The following is a 26,215-nucleotide window of genomic DNA, read 5'->3' on the forward strand; positions in this document are numbered from 1 at the left end:
CGGCGCGGGCGCCGCTCGGTGCCCTCAGCCTCAGGCGGGGCCATGGCAGCGGGCGAGCGGGCGGTGGAGCCGCTGGCGGAGCTCAGCCACTACGTGGTGGCGCGGCCCATCTACAGCGAGGCGGGCTTCCAGGACGAGAACGAGCGGCGGCCGCCGCTGCCGCCGACGCTCCGCGAGCGGGCGCAGGCCGCCTGCAGGTGGGTCCATCAGGCGCGGGGAGCGCGGCGCGGCGCGGGGAGCCGGGGGGTGCCGGGACGCGCGGTAAAGCTCTCCCGCCGAGCGGTGGAGTGGCCCCAACAAGGACACTCCGCCGGCAGACCCGTGTCCGCTTCCCCTCATGTCGAGGCGGACGCAGCTTCCTCCAGCAGACAGCACTTCTGACACCGATACCTGCCCCATCCCTGTCTGGGAGACATCACCGTGCCTGTCATTGCCTCTTTAAACGTGCATCGCCCCGGCTTGCTGTCAGCTTGGGGCTGTCGGGGGCTTTCCAGTGCAGCCCTGCGGGGTGTGTTCATCACTTTTTTCCTCGCAGATGTTCAAGAAAAAGGGCCTTTCAGATTACCAAGTCCTTCCTGCCCATTCTGGGGTGGCTGCCCAACTACCGGGTGAAGGAGTGGCTGATCAGCGACATCATCTCGGGGGTCAGCACCGGCCTCGTCGCCACTTTGCAAGGTAAAGCCCGGCACATCGGCCCCCTGTGAGGGAGCTGGCTGAACACAGGGGTGTTATGCAGGTGGAATTACAAATCTGAGACTTGTTATTTAATACTAGATATTAGGTATTATTTTGCAGTAAATAATTGATGGTTTTAATTTATTCCTTTCCCCCCTCTGCTTGGCTAGAAGATTTAAATTTCCTTTGATGTGGTCTCAAGATGTATTTAACTTTTCTTCCAAGGCTTTTACTCAAAGACTGTTCATTTTGATATTTAAAATTTTAATTACTTTGTGATAAATCAGATGGATCATGTGGTCTTATTTCTCTTTCTTGGTTATCTGAACCTATAGCTCTCCTGCAGCTGCCTGCAGAAATCTACTTATTGCCCCAACCTTGATATCTACTCTCCTTTAAAATCTGGCCCATAAGGTTGTTCAGGTATCTCCAGAGAACAGCCCTCAAGGAGGTGGTATTCCCATTGAAGAAATGGATAAACTTCATGGATATTTACAGCAAATGTCTTGAAATAATAATTTTACCTTATTTCCTTATTCTCTTTATTAGGAAATCATTTGGTGGATGAACAAATAGAAAAGTGGCAGAAATAAGCAGAAATAAAATAAGTTAGTTAAGAAAGACCTAAAGGGCAGAACTGTTCTGTCTGGGGCAGCTGCTAAGGTCCACTGTCAAAGACTAGACTGGCTACAACCCTGACACAATCCAGCACATTCATTTCTTTCATGTCAGTAGTGTTCTTACACTATTTTCATCATTTTTCAGGACTGGGGGAGGTTAAGCTGGCTATGTCGACCCCACATTTTCCCTCAATGGAAATTAAGTGTTTGCACATGGGCGCAAAGCCTCGTATTGGGAACAAAGAAAGCAGGTTGCGCATTCCCAATTAGCCACAAGTATTCCCTACTGTCTGTTCCCTTGGAGCGTGCTAGGAAGGCGCAGACTGGCAGAATAAAAAAGCATTACAAACTTCTGCCCCAGGCAGAGGGTGACCTGAGGAGTAAGAAAGTGATTTGTTCAGTCCTGTAGAGAGCCTGTGTGAGAGCTGGAAGATCCGCTGCGGAAGGTAGTGCCTCAATTACAGGAGTCCCCTGCATTTTTAAAGGGACTGGACTACATGGGCTTTTCATATGACTTGTAACAGCTGTTATGCTCTTACTGTAACACCGTCATTTATTTTTTTTTACAGTGGACCTGGTGGTCTCACAATTAGATTCCACTTGTAAAACTGATTGCTGAAATACACTGTTTGGTCTCCCACCAATTAATAATAATAAAAAACCAAATTAGTGCAAATCTGAGTCTAGCTGTATTAAACAAAAAATATGAAATTCCAAATGGTGCAATATGGGGAAAATTGGCCAAAATGTTTGCCAAAAAAGGAGGCTTCTGGCATTTTGAGGTCCCTGAAGTCCCTGACTCCCAGCAGCTGTGTGTTGCTTGCAGTCCTCCCAACAGCCACAGTAGCATGACCAGAACTTAAATAGTTTTGAACTCTGATGGCTTTTGCAGTATCTTTGAGGCAGAATGCTACACTGCAGTGGGAGCTAATCAGGATATGATCCTGAAAGCAACTTGTTTTTTCATTGTTTGTTGGATTTGACAGCTTGCACAGATATACAAAGGAAGACAGCGATAAGGATCAAAACTGTCAAATTTGTGTGATTTACTTTTGGTATTTAAGTTTATAAGCTGATACAGATGAAAAAAAAAAAAAAGCAGCCTGATTTTCAGAAGGGCCAAACATGGTGAAGTATATTTGTAGTGCAATAATTCAGAGTCTGTGCTTGAAATTTCTGTCTATAACTAGAACACTGCATATATCCCTCTTTTCGCTCTAGGGGCAGATTATTCACTCTTGCAACAGTGTTCCTCCACTTAAACTTCACACCTGAGCCTATGTTTTGTGCTACCTATACAAATACAGGAACACCTTTCAGTAATTACTCATTCAACTACCAGTGTGGGATATACAATCACTTACAGTCATAGATACTCACAGATATGCCTGCAACTAATTTGCAGACAAAACATATTCTAAATTACATCTGGACAAAAGAAGTAGTTCTTTCTGAAAGTCTATTCTAGACAAGGTAGTAGTTTGTCGAGAGATTTTAAACCTGACATTCTGATGGTCTCTCATTTCAGGTTTGGCATATGCTTTGCTGGTTGCAGTTCCTGTTGGATATGGTCTCTATTCTGCCTTTTTTCCCATCCTGACATACTTTTTCCTGGGAACATCAAGGCACATCTCAGTTGGTAACTGCGTGTGTTCAATTTACAGTGAATTATCTATTACAAAATGTTAATCCTTACTGTGAACATTCATATTTCATACAAGATAACTACTTTCTGAACAGAATTGGCTGTGCTGAATATTAATATTGGTGGGTTTGCAGGACTTAAAGTTTTTTTCTTCTCTGTCCAGACAATTGTGCATAATAGCTAACTTCAGTTGAGCCCCTGCATGCTTTTTGCTTGCATTTATACTGAAGTTTAAATCTTGTGTTTGGCTATACTCTTTGCAAGAAATTACAAGATCAAGGCCTCAGTAGGCAGTGTGAACAGACGTTTTGTCTATCAGCTAAAGCTCAAGATGGCTAAAACAGCTCTTTTAGTCTTCTCTACAAGCCTTCCTTGCTGCATCCTTTTTTGATCACTGTGGACAATGTCATCTTTTTGCCTGTCGCGGAGACCCAGAACCTGTGTGTCCACTCCAGCCTCGCTCTAGATCCTCACATCAAGGCTATGGGTAAACCTCGTTGATTCTTCCTGAATACTTTCTTTAAAATATGGGATTTGTTTCCTATCAGTTCTCACATTTAAATGTCACGTTACAGCTTGATCACTGAAGTTTCTTTTTCTTCATTTTAATAAAATAGAGTCTTTCCTTGTTCATATCCACTAAGAATAGATGGTTTTCCCCTTCCAAAGCTTTGGCATGATATTATGCTTTTTTGTCAGCTTTCTTCTCCGCTGCATCAGATACTTCTGTATGCTTTCTCCACTTTCTTAGTCTCTTCCTACCCTACCTATCAGCTCACATTTGCTGTCCAGGTCTGAGTTCTCACATCCACTTATGTTGACATTACTACTTTCTAGATTATCAAATGTTCCTCTTTATGCTTTTTTTAATAGTCTTATTCATGAAGCGTCCCCTAAGGTATCTGTAAAATGAACTTATCCTTCTTTAAGACATTTCATGACATTTTCCTTTTCTGCATAATTTTAGTAAATAACTGAAACAAATATGATTACTTTTAGATTGTGTGTTGCTGACACAATGATCATTTACTCTCTCTGTATCTTGCCCTAAATATAGTTTCAGTCATCTTTAGCCAATGTAATACCACACTACTGCCAAAAGATGTGGTCCTACCCCTTGCTACATGTTCCTGCCACCACCGTAGTGTTTGGATTCCTGACCATGTAGCTATGTGGCAATCTGGACCAGCTGAAAACTAACCATGGTAAAAAAAACCCCAAAGACAAAAAAAGGAAAATTAAATAACTGTTGCTTCCAGCTGGATCACTGATCTGTTTTGTCTGGTTGTGGTGCTGTTACAAGGGAGATGGTTGGAACATGTTGCCCCTTTTGGCCTTGGTACAGCCCTAAGTTGGCTTAAGCAAAGCATGAAACTGCACCTGTATTGTACAATGTAAGTTATTTAAGGAAGGAATTGTATCCTTGTGTCATGTTTGTAGTGCCTGTGGCTCCTGGCTCCCTAATACTAATGTACCCCAGTTAAGATATTATATGGATTTGCTGATTTATAGTTTTCTTGTCTAGTCTGATAAATGCTTCTTTTCAATGTATATTAAACTTCAGTGTGTTCTGTTTGTCATTACAGGTCCATTCCCTGTAGTCAGTTTGATGGTGGGATCTGTTGTATTGAGCATGGCCCCTGACGATAATTTTCTCATAGATAGCAGTAATGCTACAGGGACTAATGTTACTGAGACACTGATAGACACTGAATCCCGAGATGCACAGAGAGTGCTGATTGCTAGTACACTCACATTTCTGGTTGGAATTTTACAGGTAAAATAGTTGGCTTGAAGACACAAGGTTGATACTGCTTTAATTTTAATGGGAAAACATACAGCATGGATATATGTACTAGGGCAGTAAGACATTTTCCTGTAGTAAAACACAAAAATGAAGAAAAGTCATCTCAAGCTCTGAAGAGCTTTTGGGGGATTATTCTTCTTATCCTGCGTAGAGTCTGTGGCAGCAGATTGCAGACCAAGAGACCTGCATGAAACTAAGTGCTAATGGTGCATATCTTGGAGCAGCTTCTCACACATTTCTTCAGGTCTCCTTTATTTCCTTGGATGGCACAATATTAAGCTACACTAGGTGACAATTGGGGAATATGGTCCTAAGACTCTGTGTCAGCAAAGAGAAAAGAACAAAGCATATGAAATCACCAAATAAAAGCATACTTTTTTGTTGTTTAGCAAGCTGTTATTCTTCATGATTTTTCCAGGTAATATTTGGAGTCCTTCAGATTGGTTTCATTGTGAGGTACCTTGCAGATCCACTCGTTGGGGGATTCACAACTGCAGCTGCTTTTCAAGTGTTGGTGTCACAATTGAAAATAGTCCTAAATGTTTCAACAAAAAACTATAATGGTGTCCTTTCCATAATATATGTAAGTATGTCCTACTAATCTGTTTTGGTTTTATGCCAGAATTTTTATGTGATTATCATCTACTTCCATTTCATACAGGAATGGTCCATGTGTATGGTGGTAAGTATAGGGCATTCCTTTAGTTCTCACTGTCATGAAGATCTGCTACTGTTGATTTATAGCTGTGCGGCTCTAAGTAGCTGCTTTTGGGATTTCCCAGACAGAAAGTCAATTCTCATCTGGAAGTCTTTTTCAGGCAGAGCAGGTTTTCACATAAAGTTTAAATGTAATTATCCAGCAAAACAGTTCTTCTTCTCTTGGTTGTCACTTCTGGAGACTACTTTCTGTCCCACCCCTTCCTTTCTGGCTTACTGTGAAGGATATTTCACCATTTCTTAACAGTGTCAGGTCAACTCCCAAATCTGACTGGTCCCAAGCTTCTTTACTCCTAAACCAACAGGTCATTCTGGTAAAGGGCATCCTTCTCCATTCCACACTATAGCCATACTTGTGAATACCTAAAGAAGGATGTGGATTCCCACCCTGCGGCCAGGTACCTACTGGTTAGTTAAGGTGAGGCTAAATGCCGTCACAACTCTGTTCGTTGATCTTAGAGAAAATGATCAAATGGAGAAACATCTTGGCTGGATTACAGAACTACTGAATTCCTAGAGGTCTCATATTATGGAATAGTTTCCTTCCCCAGGAAAATTACTGAGATTTTTGTCACTGACTTCAGCATGAAACTATTCAGGTTCATAGGTATTTTAGATCTTCCATAGCACTTCATATCAGAATTACAGATTTCTAAGAGAGGCTGTTGTAGATGAAAAAATGCATTTACAGATTTTACATGCCCATTCAGGTAACCAGACCAGCAAGAAATACATTAGACATCTAGATTAGCAATAATAGGATGACTATAACTGCAAACAGCAAGGCAAAGTTTAGGAAAAAAAAAGGTGGACTATTTGGGCAGGGGGAAGTGTTATGTTATGGGCCTTTTAAGAATTAATGAAAATTCTTTCCCTCAAAACAAGGGAAATTAGATGAGACAAAGTACTACCTAACAGACTTTGCAGCAGACCTGGCAGGGTGATGGACTTGTTAATCCAGCAGGATTTTCTCTCTCTATTTTTTATGTTTATTTAAGGATAACACATTTAGTAGAAAGTATTTTTGAAAAGGAATTACATGGTTCTTCCAGCTCCTGCAAGCCTGACTGGAATGCTGACTTTTTAGGTTAAAGCTCAAAGCTTCTGAGTTCTTACAGGTAAGCTGAGTCAATGTGTTTGCAGAAGTGTGTAGAGCAAAGATACTGTGATTTCTGGTCTGCTCAACCAGTGACTTGCTGTGCCAGCTTCAGCCAGTTTTGGACTTGCTTCAGAAGTGGTGTTTAACAAACTGCAACACTAAGCATCCAACACTAGCAGAATCTACAACCCCAAGTGAGGAAGTTACTGTTCCCCTGTGAACTGGGGCAGTGCGAATGATGGTCAGTGAGAATAGGATCCAGGGTAAGCAGTACAATGGGCAAGAAGTGGCTTTGGTCACACGGTGAAAGGCATCTATCTGATTCAGTGTTTCAGAAAGGCTGCTTCTTTAGCTTAGAAAACAGCTGATTAAGCACTTAGATGTTTTATGTCAAGACCAAAGAATGGTAGTAGTGGTACTACTGCCCTTGGTCCCCTTGCTTTTAAATTGACAGTTCAGTATTTGGGGAGCTAACCAGGATGCAAGAAGTCTATTTCTAACCCATTTTCTACCAAATCGTCCTGTTAAAGCTGTTTCACTATGCATGAAATGGTTACATTTTCTTGGAGTTGGGGCAAGTGAGAATTACCCTCATGCTTAGGAGGATGACAAAGGAGTATTTGTAGCTTTTCTGTAATGAGCCCTTCATGTTTTCTCTGTACACTTACTTGCAATAAACAATAAGACCAAGCAAGGGCATAGCAAGGGTAGAAAAGAGCTGCCTATCGCAGCTCAGTTGTGAGAGTCCTCCAGCCTGCGATTGAACTCTGCTTGGAGGGTTAATGTACCCTAAGGTGAGGTTTAGTGACTGCTTTTCTCAAGTGTAGGATTCTCCACAGCCTGGCAGGGCATGTGTTCATACTCATTCTCTGTATGTCAGCAGTGGAAATAGGAAACATGTAATCCACAGATCGTATGTACTAGGTACGCAGTGAACCAGAGTTTTGCCCATGGGTCTGCTAGCTGTCTTTTGAGTAGAGAGATGAAGATCTCCCTTGCTCCCTTGGGCAAAGTGAAGAAGCTATAGATCTTCCTTTCCTAGCTCCAAGAACAGGTAGAGGTAAAACACAGGTAGGGATTTAACTCTTCTTACTTAGTATTGATTTCCTAAAAATCAGGAAGCACAAGCCCCCTGTGTGGATATTTCTTGCGGTTATGCTTTTTCAGTTAAATTCACCATTAAATCCATTCACTGATTCTGTAGCACCTTGACAGTATGTTATCCTCAGCCTATCCTTCAGGGGAGGGTTACTCTCCTGAATGAAGATGTAACTCAGCCTCCTCCAAACCCCCATGCATCTTGGATCTTTTAATGAGTATTTTCACATCCTTAAAGTGCACATGGGCATGTTTTATGTTGTCATTTTTATTTTTCAGACTCTTATTGAAACATTTGAAAAAATTGGTACCACCAACATTGCAGACCTTATTGCTGGACTCCTCACCATTGTTATCTGCGTGGTAGTTAAAGAAATAAATGATCGGTTCAAACACAAGATACCTATTCCTATACCAATAGAAGTTATTGTGGTAAGTAAAAGAGCGTAACAAAACCTGATAACAGATAAAATAGATGGGGCTAGCTACAGGAAGACAAGAACCCTTTTTAAGTATTGAAACTGTTGTTTTATTTTATTACAGACAATAGTAGCCACTGGCATTTCATATGCTGCTGACTTCGAAAAAAAATACAATGCGGGCATTGTTAAGAGCATTCCAAGTGGGTGAGTGCCTTTGTTTTCTGGGAAATAGGTATTATTTTAATTGGCTCAAAATGACAGTAGTAAGAGAAAAGACATAAAAGAGAAATTGAGAGCTGTAAGCTGAGTTTAGACCTCAGAGTTGGAGACTTCCTGAGTTTTACTTCTGGCTCTGTCGAGTATGCTACCCAAATATGTTGCCTAGCTTTCCTTCACCTGTAAATTGGGCTTAGGAACATCTACTGGATTCATGAAGTTCATCTGAGAATTAATTGCTTCATAAAGTGAGTCTATGACTATGGGGAAATGTAAAAAGAAAAAAAATTTACTAATGAAATTCTGCATAGATTTAATTTCTGTAAATGCAAGTTATTCCTCCCACTGTGATTCATATTCATGCTACTACTATTATCCCAATCAAACCTGTCAGTTCCATAGTCATAGAAGCAAGGATGTTGAGGATTACACTGGTAGAGACTTTCACTTGAAAGATTCAGAGCACTTCGCAGTAGTAACCTTCACATTCCATTTGGTATTCAGGGCTTGATTAATTAAAATTTGAGGAAACACAGTAGGGGATAAAATGTTTTTGAGATCTTCTGAAGAAGTATGTTAACAATAGTATGAAGTGTCATTAACATATTTATGTAATTCATCATACTATTCAATACATCCTTTATTCAATGCTTCAAAAAATGTACTTTTTCACTTTGCTATCATAAGGCCAAATCTCAGTCATGCTGAGAACAATGAAAGCTTTGTTGCTGACTAATAGCATCAGGATTTGGGAGAGCTAGATAAGCGTGTTCTGTATGTCAATGGGCTGTTTCCACCTTTTTATTAACTTGAAACATTACACTTCATATTATAAGCAACCTGTATGCCTCTGCCTCAAACTCCTTGACAATTCTAGTAAGAACAGAATTTGATCAAAGGTGATAACACTAATGTATTTTCTAAATGATAGATTTTTGCCTCCTGAACCTCCAGATGTCAGCCTGTTTTCCCAGATGATAGCAGCCTCCTTTTCTATTTCTATTGTTGCTTATGCTATTGCCGTGTCTGTGGGGAAAGTATATGCAACCAAGTATGACTATGCTATTGATGGAAACCAGGTATGTATAACCAAAAGAGTTTATAAACATAGTGAATGTAAGTTCTGTTTCGTGTAGCCAAATGAAAGAAACATCATCCACACACATTTTTCAGACTAAAGCTGAAGTCTGACAGGAGAAATTCTTTCAGCTATTTGGAAAAAAAAAAAAAAAGGCTGAAATGGCCATATATTACGTGGCAAATTTACCACATAGAGATGAGCCACGTGCTCTACCTTAAGTATGGGCTTTTCATGGAATTAATTCCTTTTGTATTGCTTTAGTGACTCCAGTAGCTCTGAAAAGGTAATTAAAGCTAAGTACTGTATAGGGGATTTTCTGGTGATGTCAAGTTGACATGGTCAGCTTCAGCAACCTGCTTTCCATTTCCACTTGTAAGGCGTATTTTGAGGTGTGTTGCTGGGGATGGGGGACAATGTCAAGTTAAGAAATTGCTCTGGACAGCTTTATTTAGTGTTAGGCTCTGTGCAGGATTTGTATCAGTTGAACTTTTCAGTTAGGGCATGATTTTATCCCTATGGAATAAATTATTGTGCTTCTCAGCATGACACCAGTTACATCAATATAAATGTATTTTACCTGTATAGCTAAGTCCTGCAGCTTCACAAAAGTAAATGCCTACCAGCATATCAACATCCTTCAATAACTGTCTGTACCAAATGGCTGAATTGTTTTAATCATTGGTTTCTAAAGGCACATAGCTAGAATGTTACATGAGCTGTGCATTCACAAGCTCTTAGAGGATTCCTGCAGTTGTTCAGTGTCTTTTTCCGGGGGTTATGTCACTTGCCCAATGGTGTGGAAGTAAAAATGTCAGAAAGCTTCCTTGTCCTGTGCATTTATGCTGATTTTTAATTTTATCCTTTGAACATATGAGAAAATGCACTCACTACAATAAATAGATAAGCTGAGTACTTTGTTTAATGAGTCCTTTATTTTAGTACTAATGGATTACATAAAGTTTGATTTTGGAAACACTTTTGCAGGATGTAACAAAATATTCTTCTGAACATGTTGGTCACTTTACAATACACAAAGTTCATATCTGGTAACACTTTGATTTAAAGAAGTTGCCTAAAATGCATTGACTTTCAGTTTATTAAATCTGAAAGAGTAATACATGTTCCTGGAACTGCTGTTTATGCTGTTCTTTTGAGGAATATGCTGTTCTGCCAGCACTGATGTGCTTCAAAGATACTTATTAAATATTCTGGTAGTAGAATTACTGGCTATGAAAGCAAAGTGCCTTCCTTTCAATACTACGATATGAATTTTACACGTAACAAAGGTTAAATGCAGACATGAATGATGGACAAATAGTTTACTTCAATAGGAGAAGTTAAAATAACATCATAGCAGCAGGTAGTGAAATAATTTTGAAGGACAGGTCAATACTATTATCTGCCAGTGTTTATTTTGTCTTCATAGATGCATAGACCATTAAGATCTAAGAACACTAGGAACAATACTTACAACATTTTCTTGCAGAGCACAGCTGTTAGGAATAGGTCTGTTCTGTAAAAGAATATAACTTCAAAATCCTACTCTTGCAGTTGGAGCTTAATGAAAAGCTTATAGGAAACTTAATTTTGGAGAAGAGAAGGGAAAAAGTAAAAACCAAATATTAAATTGCATTTTTAAAAATTTGCATTGAGTGAAAAGCTCTCATGACTCTGTTGGCTTGGTGAAAACAATGTTTCTGTCAATTATATGGGGTTGCAGGCAGCTCTCAAATGCCTCATTTCCCAGCAGAGGAATGGCCCAGATCCCAGGACATTAAGGCCCCAGGGTCCTTGTCACTTGTGCAGAACAACCAGCATCAGTAGGTGCCAGCATCTGTGACCCTGGGGCAAATCTATGAGAACGCTGCCTGGGACTCAGCGTGAGTTCGTTGGATGTTTAGAGTTAAAAACTTCTGGCTCAACAAACTAGAAGTTTTCAGTGAAACTATTTTATTGCAAAGTTCCTGATTAGTTCTACTAATAATACAGTGCTTTGCATTAATTAAAGGCTTGTCTAAACTCAGATTTTTGTACTGATTAAAATTATTTGTTTAGCTGATGATGCTTGGGAGTTAAATTTATACAAGTCCCATTTCTTGATGCAGTTATACCAGTGTAATTGTTAGAAATGTTAGGTTTGATGACATTGATGGAAATAAACTTTAAATGTCTTTATACTAAGATGAGTATGTCCATGTCAGGGAGAGTATATCAACTTCATTGTATTGGTTCCCAAACACAGGTGATTACACTGGCACAAGAGGAATTTGTGTAAACATTTAACAGCTATTACTAATCCATACTCTTATCAATATTATTGTGCTACCTACTTTATAAACTACTATAGAAAATATTGTCATTCTCCATTGCAAAATTGTCTTCAGGCGTCTGTATTTACAGCATCATCCAATTATCTTTCAGGAATTTATTGCCTTTGGGATCAGCAACATTTTTTCAGGTGCCTTTTCTTGTTTTGTTGCAACTACTGCTCTTTCACGGACCGCAGTCCAAGAAAGTACAGGTGGAAAGTCTCAGGTAATGACTTCTTCCTGCTAGTACTGTGCACAGGTAAATTTAATCTTTTATAAGGCACAGCTTTCACATTGGATTGAAAGTAGTCCTAAAATGATTGTGTTGCTGGCACGTGGAAAACCGTAGGTATCTTAGCTAGCAGCTTGTGCTCTAGTAGTGAATAATTTTTGTAGCTCTGCCAGAAGAGGGCAATCAAGTTTTATGTGGCATGAATTACATTAGGGGTCAGAAATCCTTCAACCTTAATTCCCCAGAATTTCATTCCCAATTAAGGGACTGAATTTGTCACAGTAGGAATTCAGGATGAGGGAAGAAGTCCTCTTACAGCTGCCTATGAGATATTTAAGTTCCCATGTGCCTGCCTGAGCAGCCCCGCTCTTTGCCATTCATCATCTGCCCATGTGCTTTCTCATGTGGAGCAAGCTATGCTGGTTTACAGTACTACAGCTTTGCATTCTTTAACAGAGGAGAGCAACACATTATCCAGCAGGCCCTTTTCTGGCTGACACACAGGCTCTGCTCTTTTCATTTGTCTCTGCAGTGCAACCCTTCCAAGAGCTACTACCTTGCGTGCAGTTGTTTATACTACCTGCTTAATTGAATTCTCTCTGTGTTAGTTGAAGTGTATAATGATGGCCCACGTGCACCTAAACACAATGGCAATTTGGCAGGTCTCCTTGTTCCTAAAGAAATGTAATGTGAAACTACTTGTGCATTTTCCTTTGTAATCCTAGAAACATAAGATAGAGTCTTAATAAGTTCATTTCCTCTGAAGTTCCTTAATAAGTTCATAAACACTCTGTTCCTCACAGGTTGCTGGTATAATCTCAGCTGGGATTGTTTTGATTGCCATTGTTGCCCTGGGGAAATTGCTAGAGCCCTTACAAAAGGTACCGTACTTGTCTCCTGCAGCAGCCACCAGCACCAATCAGACACCCAAATGCACAACTTTAATGGGCAGGATTAATAGCCCTGTTTAAACTATGGTGACTGATACCAGATGACGCTCTGGTTTACAGTGTATAATGTTGAGCACTATCTTAATATGCATCTCTGCTTCTGAATAACACTTTTTCATCATTTTCACAGTCTGTGTTGGCAGCTGTAGTCATAGCTAACTTGAAAGGGATGTTCATGCAAGTGTTTGACGTTCCTCGTCTGTGGAGACAGAATAAAGTGGATGCTGTAAGTAACCTAATTCTTTCTTTTCTCCTAAATGCTCTTGTATGGTTTTCTTTTTGCCTTTTAATACCATCCAAGATTCTCTTAACTACCACATACACAGAATTTTTGTAGAGTTAACATCAGTTAAAAATTCCTCAGTTTAGAGTTTTATGTAGTATTCTGCTTATCTTGTTTATTCCCTATACCTCACAGTAAGGGTGCCAATCAGGGTATTTCTGTGCAGTAATGACTGCTTCATAGCAATTACCACAGTTTACAGCAATCTTGTGTTGATATGGCTTGGAAATCGGAATAAAGATGGCCTGTTGCCACCTATCCCATTCTCTTTTATCTTTTGCACAGTTTAAATGGGTCAGAAAAGCTGACCTTTTCTTAATTCATGTACATATATTTATGTCGTTACCACATTAGCATCCCATTTGCCTGGATAATCTCAGGTAGTCCTCAGAAAATACGTTTTCTCATTGAAGCAAGACTAATCCAAGCTAGAATGTGGATTCATTTGACATACTAAGGGATATACGAACAGGCTTTTCTTACAGACCACTGTAACCATATCTCTGGGTCCTTGCTTACATCCCACTATGTTTTCTGTGGAATAGACCTTCAGTGTGGCTGTTAGGGCAGGAAAAGATTGCATGGAAAGTAAATTCTCCATGCAGCCTTACCTATGCTTAGATTTTACCGTCACTGGGCAGTACCTGCCTTGGGTATATCTGAACATTTTTAGTCAATCATTTAGTGGTTTTCTGCATAGGTAAGAGATCGACTGGCTGCAGTGAGAAGTGCAGGCACTCAGCTTTCTGAAAGATTGGGTCCACTGGGTGTTCTGCCTGGGCAGTGACGTAGGCAGGAACTGAGGAGCCCACTTCAACTGTTCTGCCTGAATATTCGGTGGAGACGTTAGAGAGTGCCATCAACCCGTTAATATGAAATACCTCTCTTTGCAACAGTTCTGATTCTCAGATACCACTGAGCAGCTCCCTTCCCTCTCTGTATGCCTGCAGGTGGGGCATCTTTCAGTATTCTACATCTTGGGAACATAAATTCTTTTCCGTTTCTAATGAAAGATTAACAAAGATTGCCACCATCAAAAAGAAGAAAATGCAATGGTTAACTGCATCTCCTTTAATTTCACTAAAGTAACTGGATCCTTGAGAACTGTTGGGAAGACTTTTGTATGGAAGTCAGCTAATTCCCAGTGTGCTATTATTATCTCCATAGTTATATTCCTCTGCTTCTTATATTGTCTGGTCTAGTTATTCTTTAGTGTGAACAAGAGTTATAATTAAGAGACTTTACATTTGTTATTTCCTCTCCAGGCGATCTGGGTTTTTACATGTGTAGCATCCATCATTCTGGGACTCGATTTGGGATTACTTGCTGGCCTTCTGTTTGGATTGCTGACAGTTGTGCTGAGAGTTCAGTTGTAAGTAACATAGGATCAGAAATAATTGTTCTTGTTATACCATGAAAAAGGAAGACAATATACTGAAAAGCAATATGATTTGTGGCAGAAAATCTGCTTGGGCTTACAGAAATTTTGAAATGGAAAAAATCTGTTCTTTAGAATAAAACACTGTCTGCGTGCTATCACTTAATTACACTGATAAAAGAGAAGCTACATTATTCTATCAGTATTTATTCTATATCATGGTGGGTACTTTGGTGGTACTTAGCCGTACATATGTACCCACGTAACTGAGTTCTAGAAAGGAACAGGAACATTCCAGATCAAATACCAAAAGATGTATGAAGAGCTTCTCTAATTAATTGATCATTATAGTAACTCTTGGTATGTAATACTAGAACAGTATGCTGCATATACCAATAACCTTTTCACTTATTGCTTATACAGTACTGAGCGTATGCCTGTAAGAGTAGGAGAAAGCATGAGAATAAGAGAAAACTTTGTTCTTGTGGCTGATGTGTTTCTGCTCAAAGAACATATGGTAGTGGAATGGTGAGAAAAGATGGCTTTGCAGAATCTTATTTGGCCATCTTGTAACTTTTCATTGATCTTTTCTCTGAAAGTACAATATAACTCCTTTCCTTCAGTCCAGAGAGTATGGTTACTAGCAATACCAAAGGACAGTTGCACTGTCAGAAAATACATAAAAATAAAGCCTTGCAAGAGTTATCACAGGATAGTAAATTATAAAAAATGGAATTTGAAGAGCCTCAAAACCCCAAAAATTCCCAAATTCAACTCAAATATGTGAAATCAACATTAAAAGGAAGATAAGGCTTTACAAACTTCAAAACAATTTGCTTCAACTGTTAAAAATATATATGGAGACTGCAAAATATTTTGATTGTTATTGATGGAAGTGAAAATTAAAAGAGCTGGACAAAAAGTTGTAAGTAATCTGAAAAGAATGTAAATGTATTGTTTTGGTTGATTTGAAACAAAAAAAGGGATCAGTTGTTTCAGAGTAAAAAAAAAAAATGTTTTTTTCATTCAAACCAAACTAATCTGCCTTTAAAACATTTTTCTGGTTTGGGAAACAAATGGAACAATTTCTTCCTTCAGCTCTACATAAAAATGGTGCAGCAAGTAGGCTGAGACCAAAGTACCTTGTCTTTGAAAAGGACCATTCACTACAAATCGGAAAAAGACACAGTGACGCAAAGCAGATACAACACTTTTGCAATGAGACTTAGTTTGGCAGAAGACAGTGGACTACAAGAGTCGATGACTGTATGCAACAATCCATTCAATTCTCTGAATGCCCAAGTGTGATGTTTACCTTCACTATTTTGTCTTTTTGTTTCTGTTAGTCCTTCCTGGGGTGGCTTTGGAAACATTCCTGGCACAGACATCTACAAGAAGGTCAAGGACTACAAAAATGTAAGTCATTGCTGAGTTTTTTCCATTCAGTCTACAAGCCAGTGTAAGACAAAGTTGTGCATATTGTGGACAACTTGAATTTGGAAGTGGATTGCTCAAAGATAACAAGTTTCAGGACTGAATTCTTGATCCAGATGGTTGGTCCATATTGCACGCTGGAGCTGTAAGCTTCTAAAAACTACATCACCATCTCCATTAAGCTTCTATAAACGACACCACCAAAATTACCAGCAAAGATATGCCATTATTTTGTGAATTAGATATGTAGTTGCACTTTCGAAACAGGTAAACTGCTTCTTATTAGCCAAAATACAGTTGTTGCTGCTTAACCTTATATTCTTTGGCATCAGGTTATAGAACCAGAAGGTGTGAAGATTCTCAGGTTTTCAAGTCCAATTTTTTATGCTAACATTGATGGACTGAAAAGCAGCCTCAAATCCACAGTAAGTGATAATGTGATGGATCTGGATGCTTCTTAACTGTCTTTGGGATTTCCTCAGAATTTTATCTAGGTAAAGTTAAATAATTCTGATCCTTTTTCTGTAGGTGGGATTTGATGCAGTCAAGGTATATAATAAGAGACTCAAAGCACTGAGGAAGATACAAAAGCTAATCAAGAAGGGGAAATTAAAAGCTACTAAGGTAAACTGGTTTTTTTTTTTCTTTCTATTATTTCTCAAAGGATTACTGTTAGTGCTTATTACTTGAGCCTTAATTATGAGTTCCTCTGTACTCATCTCTAAAATAAAGATGGAAAAGTGTGACTTACTACTATGGTCGGAAGACTGGGACCTGCAGGAGACTTAGCAGAGCAGGATACCTATTGCCAAAGACCCCACAGATCCAGGCAGCTCTGACAGTCATAGTGTTAACAGGAGTGGAAGCAAGAGATTCCCTGATCTTACCTCTACCCCTCACCACCTCAGATTGTCTCTGTGCAGTAAAATGCTGGCTTTTTCATGAGTACATGCTCCTGTTGTCCAGCTTTTGACGCACAGATAAGCTGTATCAGTTGGCTGGTAGACATAGCCTTCCACATCCTCCTTAAAGGCAGCTGCCACAGATCTCACTCTCTAGCAGCAGTTCCAGTCCAAATTCCCCACCTTGTAACTGCTTGATTTTATAGACAGTCCTCTGTGCACTGTTAAGCTTCCCTGTTCATTGATGGAGTCATCAACACCTGGTCAGCTGGGTGCCCGGAACCTTCAAGGCTGGCAAGGAAGGGAGTAATCAGCCTGATGTCCAACAATCTTGAGGCTGGTAGGAAAGAAAAGAAGAAATCTGGTTTGTTTACTTGGTTCACAGGACCTTCAAGGTCTAAGAATGAGGGGAAAGATGAATACGTGACCTGCTTAGTCATAGGGAATGGCTGCTTGCCTTACCAAGTGGCGTTGGTTATGCTAACCAACTATGCTAGGTATGACAGAGAACTATTTCCTGTAACTCCAAAACTTTTTCCATGGTTAAATACTATATTCCATATGTTGTCTGTGCATTAGAATGGCATCATCAGTGAGCCTGGTGTTAATAATGAAGCTTTTGAGACTGATGAGGAACCTGAAGACAACCAAGATCTTCAAGTTCCCACCAAAGAAGTAGAGATCCAGGTGGACTGGAATTCAGAACTCCCAGTCAAAGTAAACATCCCCAAGGTGCCCATCCACAGTCTCATTCTTGATTTCGGAGCAGTAACCTTCTTGGATATTGTAGCTGTGAGATCAATAAAAACGGTAAGGGCAATTTTTTTTCTGGGATTCCGTGAAAATGAAACTAAGTCATTCGTATGTAAATCAAGAGCTGTTAGCTGAGGTTAATTTCTGGGGGTTTAGAAGTCTGTTGTTGAAAAATACCTTCAAAACTCATACAGCAAGATGTAGAATATTGGCGTCTGCCTATTTTACGTGGGGAAAAAAATAAAATGCATTAAAAGAACACTATGAAAGTTTCATAGTCAAGTACTCTAAAATTAGAACTGCAAAATGTGGTCCCCTTGTATGCATATGTTATGAAATATTTTAGTTATATATTTTCTTTCCACATGCCTCCTGCTTTAATCTGGGCACAGGATGATGCTCACTCAACACAGAGGTAGTAAATATTTCATCTTACCATCACTTTTCAGTCTTTAGCCACAAGATTTATTTATTCATTCAATATTATTTAAATTATGAAGGAAGGAAGAATGATTCATTTCTTTATAGAGTTTTCTGTGGCTAATATCAGAGCGCTTCACCAACATTCATTAATTCACCTTCAAACATCACACTTTGTAAAGAGATAATGTTTCTAGTTTAGGGAGGGTTATTGAAGTGAAGAGGTTAAGGCCAAGTATTTCCACTATTTTTTGGCGTCCTGTTACAAATGTGTAGGACCAGATTGTTCAGTCTTTAGTCTTTTGTGATACTTTGTATGTTCAGATTGATGTTTTCACTAACTTCATTTTGCAGTTGGGACTGCTTAGCCTATCTATAGACCAGACCTTAGATTACCGAGACTCTAGTTTACCAATGAGCAGAAGAGGACAGAACTAGCAATATCACCTCTGAAAATACTACTGTAAGAGACTGGCCTGCCACCAGGGAGCCAGGGTTAGAATCCAGTGTCCCACCTTTTAACTACCTGAAATACAAGAATACTGTGTGCCTTGCTTCAGCCTTCTGCCTAGTTTTGATTCAGTTCCCGCTTTTGAGACAAACAAGATGTGGGGTCAACAGACATGACTCTTTCCATACACATCTTTTACATCCAAGAACAGGTCCATCTGGTGCATCGCATGAAGGACAAATTTGCATGTGCCAATGAAAGAGTGTATCATATCACACATACAAGGGGGGAAATAAAGCTTGCTCAGGCCCATGTGGTTCTTACATGATTATTCATATTATGAGAACAGAATGAGAACCTTAATAGGCAGCAATGTATTTATGTGTAAAATTGGTCGACTTACACAGTCGAAGATGGGAAACTTCAGCAACCAGGTACTTAACTACTGATTTTTAAGCAGAGCAAAGTATAGCAGTTCCTTATTTACCATGAATAAACAAAACATAGCATTTGGAATGAAGACACTCAGAAACAAATGAAGTGCGTGTTTGTGTGCCTATACATTACATACATAGACATATGTACATGTATGTATTTTCTCCTTACAGACTTTATTTGTCCTTGTTGCAAAGTTGATTTTGGCTTTTTTATTTTAGATAATTCGGGAGTTTGAGAGAATTGATGTGAGAGTGTACTTTGCTTCATATCAAGGTAAACATCCAAGTATTTCTACTACCACTCATGCAAAGAGTAAAATGAAGATGAAAAGGGATCTCTACATGTGTCATGTGTCTTTTATTAGCATTTGTTCTAATAAAAATGTGAATTGTGGCACTGATAAACATGATGGGCTGTGGTGCACACAAAGAATGGTGGGGTTTAAAGGAAATATGGAAAGTAAAAGTCAAGACAAAGCTATGATTGATTGATTTGGCTGTACATTTGATTTCTGATAGTTGAAACCCTGTATTTTGACATTTATTTCTAAAATTACTTCAAATTGTATTGATCTGTGATGACTTTCTTTTATTCAGACAACCTTATATCTCAACTGGAACGGAGTGCCTTCTTTGATGACACTGTCAGGAGAGATACATTCTTCTTGACTGTCCATGATGCTGTGCTCTACATAAGGAATCAAATGACATACAGTGAAAACCAGGATCCTATATTTGAAAAGGTATCCAGTAGTACATTTCCCTTCCTTCTGTCATTCATTCTTGCAATTTCCATTCTTGCAATATAGCATGGCGTGATTGAAAACTAGACATAAAGCTGTAGTACAAAACAAGTGGGAGTCTAGTAAATTGGACAGCTTCTGTAGTACATGAATATTTTGCTAGATCAAACGAAGGGTCTGTCAACCCCAGGACCTTGTTTGTTAGTGGAAAGAACACAAGAAACAGGACATACGGAAAACACTTTATCCTAAGACATGTTTTCTAGTTTCTGAAAACTGGCAGCTTAAGAACTTCCTCAGCTGGAGGTTGCATTTGAGCCATTATATTTAATTGCCACAGATGGAGTTTTCATCAATGTGTCTGTCATACCCCTTCTGGAATCCCTTTACACGTTTTAGCTTGACACTATCCTGTGGAGATGGGTTCTGTAATTTTAAATGTGTTATATGACAAATATTTCCTGTTTTAAGCCTGTTGGATTTCTAGATTGTTAGCTGCGATGAATAATCATTCCCTGCTCCCTTTCCCAACACTATTAATAATTTGATATACTTCTGATCAAAGCTGAAGAGTCCCATTCTGCTTGGTGCGAGTGTGTATGGAAGCTGTTCCACACTAGCGTTCATTGCTACTGCCCTTCTCTGTGCATTCTGTGTTTTAAGATACTTCACAGTAATAAATCAATTTCAATGATACAGGCAACACATAACTCATCATGTTTCTTAATTTCTTTCTGTCAAGATTTCACTCATGCAGGAGTCTAAAGAGCCCATAGAATTCACAGAAACAAGCCAGCCTGATGATGAACTTGATGTTCAGGAAGAGGTATGCAATTTAGAACTGAATGTGTCTATTACTTATACAATTCTGCTGGCTTTATCCCTTTGTCTGTAGCATTGAGTCATGCTGTAAGACTACGACAGATGAACTGAGCCCTCAACAGTTTTTTGCTCCATAAATAAATAACCTCCCTGGGTACCTGAATGTCAGCACTTAGTGGAGGAAGTCTTGAGATATAGTAGGCTATATGTGCATGAGCATGTCCACTGTAATTTTAGGACTACTTTTGCCTTACACAGGCTTACACATAGATAAGCATGAGTTAGGTGCCTAAAAGAAGACTTGGTAAGGCTTGAGGCTTCTGAGTGCAAAATTATGCTCAACTTCCCCCCTTCATTCCTCCTTTTAACACAGCAGACACTTTCTTGTACAATATGAACATTTTACAGGAAGCTGCAGCAAAGCACTGTACTGAGCATAACTACCATGCAACAATACCATTAAAGCAATACCAGGGTATTTTGTATTTACAGGTTGCTGCCGGAAAAGAAAGTAGTACTTACGGCTAAAATAACAGCCAATAAAGTAACACAAGCCACTTATTCAGAAACAGGAGATTGAGCTAAATGCCCTTTTATAGCCTGAGGTGATGCATGAATACCTCAGAACATTCCGTGATTACTATCTGTCCCTCCTATACTGCTACTGTGGTACTAGTCAGAACACCATTCTTAATACCCAATCTAAAATGAGGTAGCACCCTGTGCTTGGCCTCTCTGATCCACAACAAGGATGTCGTGATCCTTCTCTCAGTGATGCTGTAGCAAAATGCTGCAGCAAGGCTGCTGTGTGTGTGGGATGTAGAGGTCCCTGGAGGGAAGATGGTAAGAGGAGTGGTGGCCGGGTAGAGGTTCTCAGCATCATCCTGCATTGTAGTTTCTACCATAGCATGAAGTCCCATAGGAAAGGGAAACGTCATCTCGGAAAGCAGACTGGTGAGAGGAGAAACTGACACCCTAAGCAAAAGCCTTTTACGCTTCATCAGGGCTTGGTCACTTGATTGGGATACTTGGTATCCCTGATTCACCCCCTCCTCTTCTGGTTGGTATGAATATTGCAAGAGACGCAAATATTATTCTTTATCACTAACATGGGGAGAAGCACTTTCCACTCCTCTGTAAGTCACAGTGCAGAAAGGAATGAAGGATTAAAAAAGCCAGAAAGATACCATGATTCTGTAACGGAAGCATTTTGGAATGGAAGGCCAGAGAGAGTTGAATTCTGATTTCTATTCACAGGATTCATTACATATTTACATTATTGTCATTAAATAAGAAAAGAAGCCAGACAAAAAACTTCCAGTCTGAGCTCAAAGAGTGTTCTGAGAGTTTCTGTCCTCTACCATTATAGCCACATTTTGAAGGTGAGAACTAGTAACCTTCAGACCTGCAGCTCCCTGACTGAACTGTCCGATGCAGACACAAGTCAGAGGGCAGCTGCCTCAGAATAGTTACTTTCTCTGAGGCCATGTTGAACTTAGTAGTTTTTAGTTGGCACACACACAAACATTTTATTTTTCCGACTAGTGTGTACTCAGAACTAACCATGGCCTGTTTCTTTCCACCTTTTGAAAACCGTTTCACTAGGCTATGCGCAGACTTGCTTCATGATGATGGGCTGCTGGTATTGTCCTACCTGTGAACTCACAGCAGTATTTATCCGCCGGTACAATATAAGCAATTTCTGCAATGAAACCAATCTTTGCACTTCAAGAAAAACCTGATTGTTTATCTGAATGATACAGATCTCTAGAAATCTCCGAATTTTAGCTCATGTTATCCCGGAAATATTCTGGACCTTGATTCAGCAAGCACTTTCCCATATGATGTACTGATGAAAAAAATCAGAAGACGATTACAAAAGATGTACTCAGTTTTGGGACTAGTCAGACAGAAGGTGCATTACACTGTTTATCAGTGTATACAGGATGAAAAACTGCTTTGTGGTCTGCCCAGGAGAGCTGAAGAGACCAAAATCTTTGGATGGCAAGCCTTTTGTTCTGTATTTATACCACACCTAACGAGAGGGCAGGAGTTGTAGCTGGCCAAGGCTTTGGATTCTCAAACATTAGTGTGAGCATACCTGCTAGCAAGTCTTGAAAAATGTATTGTGATCATGTTTTCCAAGCAATTCCTTAAGTTGCTGCAGGTTGTCTGATAACTGAAACAGGCAACGGGTGAAACAGTCACATGAACAGAAAACGGCACTGAACTACTATAAAACTTTAAATAGGATTAAGTAATCTTTGGATACAGGTTCATTAGTTCTGTATTAATCCCATTGTAGCATTATGCACTACTATTAATGATCATCCCTAAAACAAAGTATACACAGAAGATTATTTTGGTTAGATTACGTATCTTTCATCAAGAGGCAGATCATGACGTAAGTTAGATTAAGGAAAACCTTAGTCCCCAAATACTTAATGGAATCTGTAGAACAGGCTGCTACTGAGTGCAAGTGAGACAGTCAGAACATGACCGAGTATAGAAGTTTGTGGGTTTATTTTTAAATGGAATATAGGATTTTATTTAGCTTAATAGTTATATTTTTATATAGCGTCTTTTTTCTTTTAATATTCTACATTAAACTGCTGCTGTTCTTTTACATTTTGCAGTCCATAATGCACAAGTGCAATAATTTACAAAAGATAAAGGATTTGTCCTGCAAAACTTTAATCCTTACTTTAGGACTATATAAAAAATACATGTAGGAAATCAATGTTCTTACTTTTCATGAAGAAGAAATGTTTTTTGATGGAAAACAGACTGCTACCTTAAATTTTTTTAGCACTACATTGATTTTTTAAATGCAGAAATCCCTGCATGGTGAGGGAACAGATAATAACAAAAGTGCAAGAAATATCCAGGTATAAAATCCCTTTCAAGTTTCACAATGTGGGCTGATTAGTTTCAGTATGTTCACATATTTAAATCTCCTTATTTGATTACATCAGCAAAATTTTCCTGTATCACACTGCACAGAAAAGATTTTTGCTGCAAGTAATGTTAGCAGAAAATCTCAGGTGAAAAGCTAAGCACTAAATAAATGATTCTGTCCGAAGGACCTGAGTGAACTCCATCGAAATCAGCGAAAAAAGAAAATTCTATGAACTCTGTCAGCTGGACAGTATCTTACGCAGTAGGTAACAGCACCAGACTGACATCTGTATTCTCTAAGGCAAAAATTTCAGCCTTCATGATAGTCAGTGAAGTTTCCCATTTAAAATGCAATACAGGCTTGAACTGAGGTGATACTGATGTTCTAGTCTAAGCCAGCAAGATGCAGATTTATATTCACAGACACATGCCATTTGCATGCCTGCAGCCACCTCCGCAAGCTGAGAATGTGGCACGTCTTTAAGAAGCACACCAGGCTGACCTACACCTCCTCAGATGGAAGCATTAATTTCTCTTCACACTAAGCTTAGGCTCAGCTGTTCTTATTTGACAGGTCACGCTTTTAGCACTGTCCTCACTCTCTTCCATTTGTCAGCGTAACAGAGGAAGCCAGCACTTCTGCTCACGTTACTGACAAAACTTCCCTGTCAGGCCATGGCCCCAGCTAAAATTAACCTGAACATAAGGCACTGTTGCCAGTGCACAGGGCCAGGAGCAGTGAGACACAGCTAGCCATGTTTCTCCGAGGCTGCATTGCTTTTCTAAAGTGGATGTACACTTGATGTAAAAAGTAAAATATTCTGCCTGGGACTGGTAAGTGAGCTTTCAGCTCATTTTTGTGCAGAACATACTACGGAAAAGATGGCAGTGGAATGTTTTTTCCTCAAGAGAACATATGCACCGTGAAGTTTGAGTGTAGAGTCTTACCTGACAGAGATGTGGGCTTACGCTATTTTTTGAACCTTCTCCAGTTCTTGTCCATACAGGTATTTATAAAAACCAGGTATTCAACAGTCTTTCAGTTTCCTTTCCAAATGCAACATTTCAGCTGGAATTAATTATGATAAAATATGATGCAATGCACTTATTCTTGGCCTGCATATTTCTTCCAGGCAAGGTTTTATTTGTTCTTAATTTGTCACAAAAATAGCATTTCACACAAAGCCTACAGTTACATAGAATGGCAAGGTGACATGCAGAAGGCATTAAAACACCTTTTGCAGTGCTTCAGGGGTATGTGCTTCTTAATTTTCTATGTATCCCTGAAAATGAAGGATACCAAAATAATGGGTTTTACAATGAAGCTAAAATTCTCCACAATTTTGTACTAACATCCGTGAGTAATGCAACTAGATGTGCTCATCTTGTTCCAGTAGAATGAAGAAGTGATATTTTCATATGCATTTTGAGCATTCCCTGCATGTCAGGTATTAAATTTGGAGATACATTTTAAGTTTTTTACCCTTTAAAAAACCCTGTGTTTTAGAAGTAATTGTATCCATTAACTAGAAAATAAAGTTGTACATACTGAAAACACGTTCCATGCATCTGCATGTTCGGTTTTTAAGAATTCTTCTCTTTGTGAATTCTTATTATGGAGAAATAAACCATTGGGGGGGGGGTGGGGTGGGGAATCAGTGTCAGCTTCCCTTGGGTCTGCCTTTTGAGGAACAGCAAAGACAAAAGAGAAAACCTGTTCTCTCTGCCTTGAGGGGATAAGACAAGAAACAATAGGCTTAAATGGCAGCTTTTAAATGTTAAGGCTATAAAGATAATGAGACCTGGTCTGTTAGGACACAAGGTCCCAGTCCTGGAGAATTTCAGTGAGCCAGTCACCAATCCAAGGAATGCAGAGCTGAGCTGCCCCTACATCAAGGTTGTGGAAGGACTGCTCGAGGCCACTTTCTACCCTGTAACCTGTTTTAATTGTATTTGTGTTTTTCTTCAGTGGTAGACAGTATCCCACTGAACTTCACTAGATTTACAAAATGCCAAGTTTTCAGAAGTAACACAAATCAGCCTCTTGAGGCAGTGAGCTCTGCTGCTGTTGGCCAAGTTGGACGTGGCTTTGAGCAACACGATCTAGTGGAAGGTGTCCCGGCCCATGGCGGGGGTTGCAACTGGATGATCTTGAAGGTCCCTTCCAACCCAAGCCATTCTATGATGATTCTGTGACGCTTTCAGCTGCACTGGATGTTCACTGCTCTATCAAGTCATTGGCATTCCTACAGCCCCGACCATCACGGATCTGCTGTTCCCACGGTAAAACTTGAGGCTGGCCATCAGCAGCTTAGCGAGCCCCTGTGCTGTCCCGTTTCTTGGAAGCCCGCACCGCACAGACCGCCCTTCCGCTGGGCCCACGGGCAGCGCTGTTGCGACTCAACATAAAGACCCCTCTCCTTGTCAATTCTACCCTTCCCCAAGCACAGGGTCACGCCTCCTGTTTCTAACGAACCCCTCCCTGCCGCGGCCCAAGCCCACCCAGGCGAATCCCGCCGGGAGCCGGTTCCCAGCGGGGCAGGAGCCCCCGGAGCCGGCCCCGAGGACGACTCACAGCAGACCCGCCTGCGCCTGACCGGAGCGCAGACCCTGCCCCGCCGCCCGGAAAGGCCCGTTTCCCCGCAGTTCCCTGCAGCGCCGCGCCCGGCTCGGCCCCTTCGCAATCTCCGCGGGCTCCCGCCGCAGCGTACGGAACTACACCGCGGGGCACCGGCTCCACCGCCTCCCTCCCGGCAGCCCCCGCGGGGCCGCCGCGCCTTCCTCCCTGGCCTCATCGCGGGGCCCGCTGCGGCGCTGCCCCGC

The 26,215-nt window shown here is 40.2% G+C and overlaps 1 protein-coding gene across 2 annotated transcripts; it reads left to right on the top strand.

Moving 5' to 3' along the window:
- Position 1: 1 nt before the first annotated feature.
- On the top strand, positions 2 to 25,178 carry SLC26A4 (solute carrier family 26 member 4). Of its 2 annotated transcripts, XM_030479608.2 has the most exons (20): positions 2 to 197; positions 536 to 675; positions 2,824 to 2,934; positions 4,527 to 4,717; positions 5,166 to 5,330; positions 7,941 to 8,093; positions 8,205 to 8,287; positions 9,231 to 9,378; positions 11,802 to 11,915; positions 12,725 to 12,802; positions 13,002 to 13,097; positions 14,420 to 14,526; positions 15,879 to 15,948; positions 16,299 to 16,391; positions 16,495 to 16,590; positions 17,448 to 17,678; positions 19,149 to 19,203; positions 19,527 to 19,672; positions 20,415 to 20,498; positions 22,100 to 25,178. In XM_030479608.2, exons 1-20 carry the CDS (start codon positions 43 to 45, stop codon positions 22,121 to 22,123), a joined length of 2,340 nt encoding a protein of 779 aa, XP_030335468.1. In that variant the 5' UTR covers positions 2 to 42; the 3' UTR covers positions 22,124 to 25,178. The 2 variants fall into 2 exon arrangements, 1 of the variants encoding a protein (XP_030335468.1); XR_003990570.2 differs by lacking the exons at positions 20,415 to 20,498; positions 22,100 to 25,178 and adding an exon at positions 18,014 to 18,036 and having other exon boundaries at positions 19,527 to 19,554.
- Positions 25,179 to 26,215: the final 1,037 nt, after the last annotated feature.

Source organism: Strigops habroptila, chromosome 3 (genome assembly GCF_004027225.2).
Source record: "Strigops habroptila isolate Jane chromosome 3, bStrHab1.2.pri, whole genome shotgun sequence".
Lineage (NCBI taxonomy): Eukaryota > Metazoa > Chordata > Aves > Psittaciformes > Psittacidae > Strigops > Strigops habroptila.

What these genes read in the sequence shown, in the direction of transcription:
- SLC26A4 (XM_030479608.2), top strand. Translation starts at nt 43, where the DNA reads ATGGCAGCGGGCGAGCGGGCGGTGGAGCCGCTGGCGGAGCTCAGCCAC. An exon ending in GTTGTGCTGAGAGTTCAGTT is followed by an intron (nt 14,527 to 15,878) that starts GTAAGTAACATA and finishes TGTTTCTGTTAG; the next exon opens with TCCTTCCTGGGGTGGCTTTG. An exon ending in AGGATCCTATATTTGAAAAG is followed by an intron (nt 19,673 to 20,414) that starts GTATCCAGTAGT and finishes CTTTCTGTCAAG; the next exon opens with ATTTCACTCATGCAGGAGTC.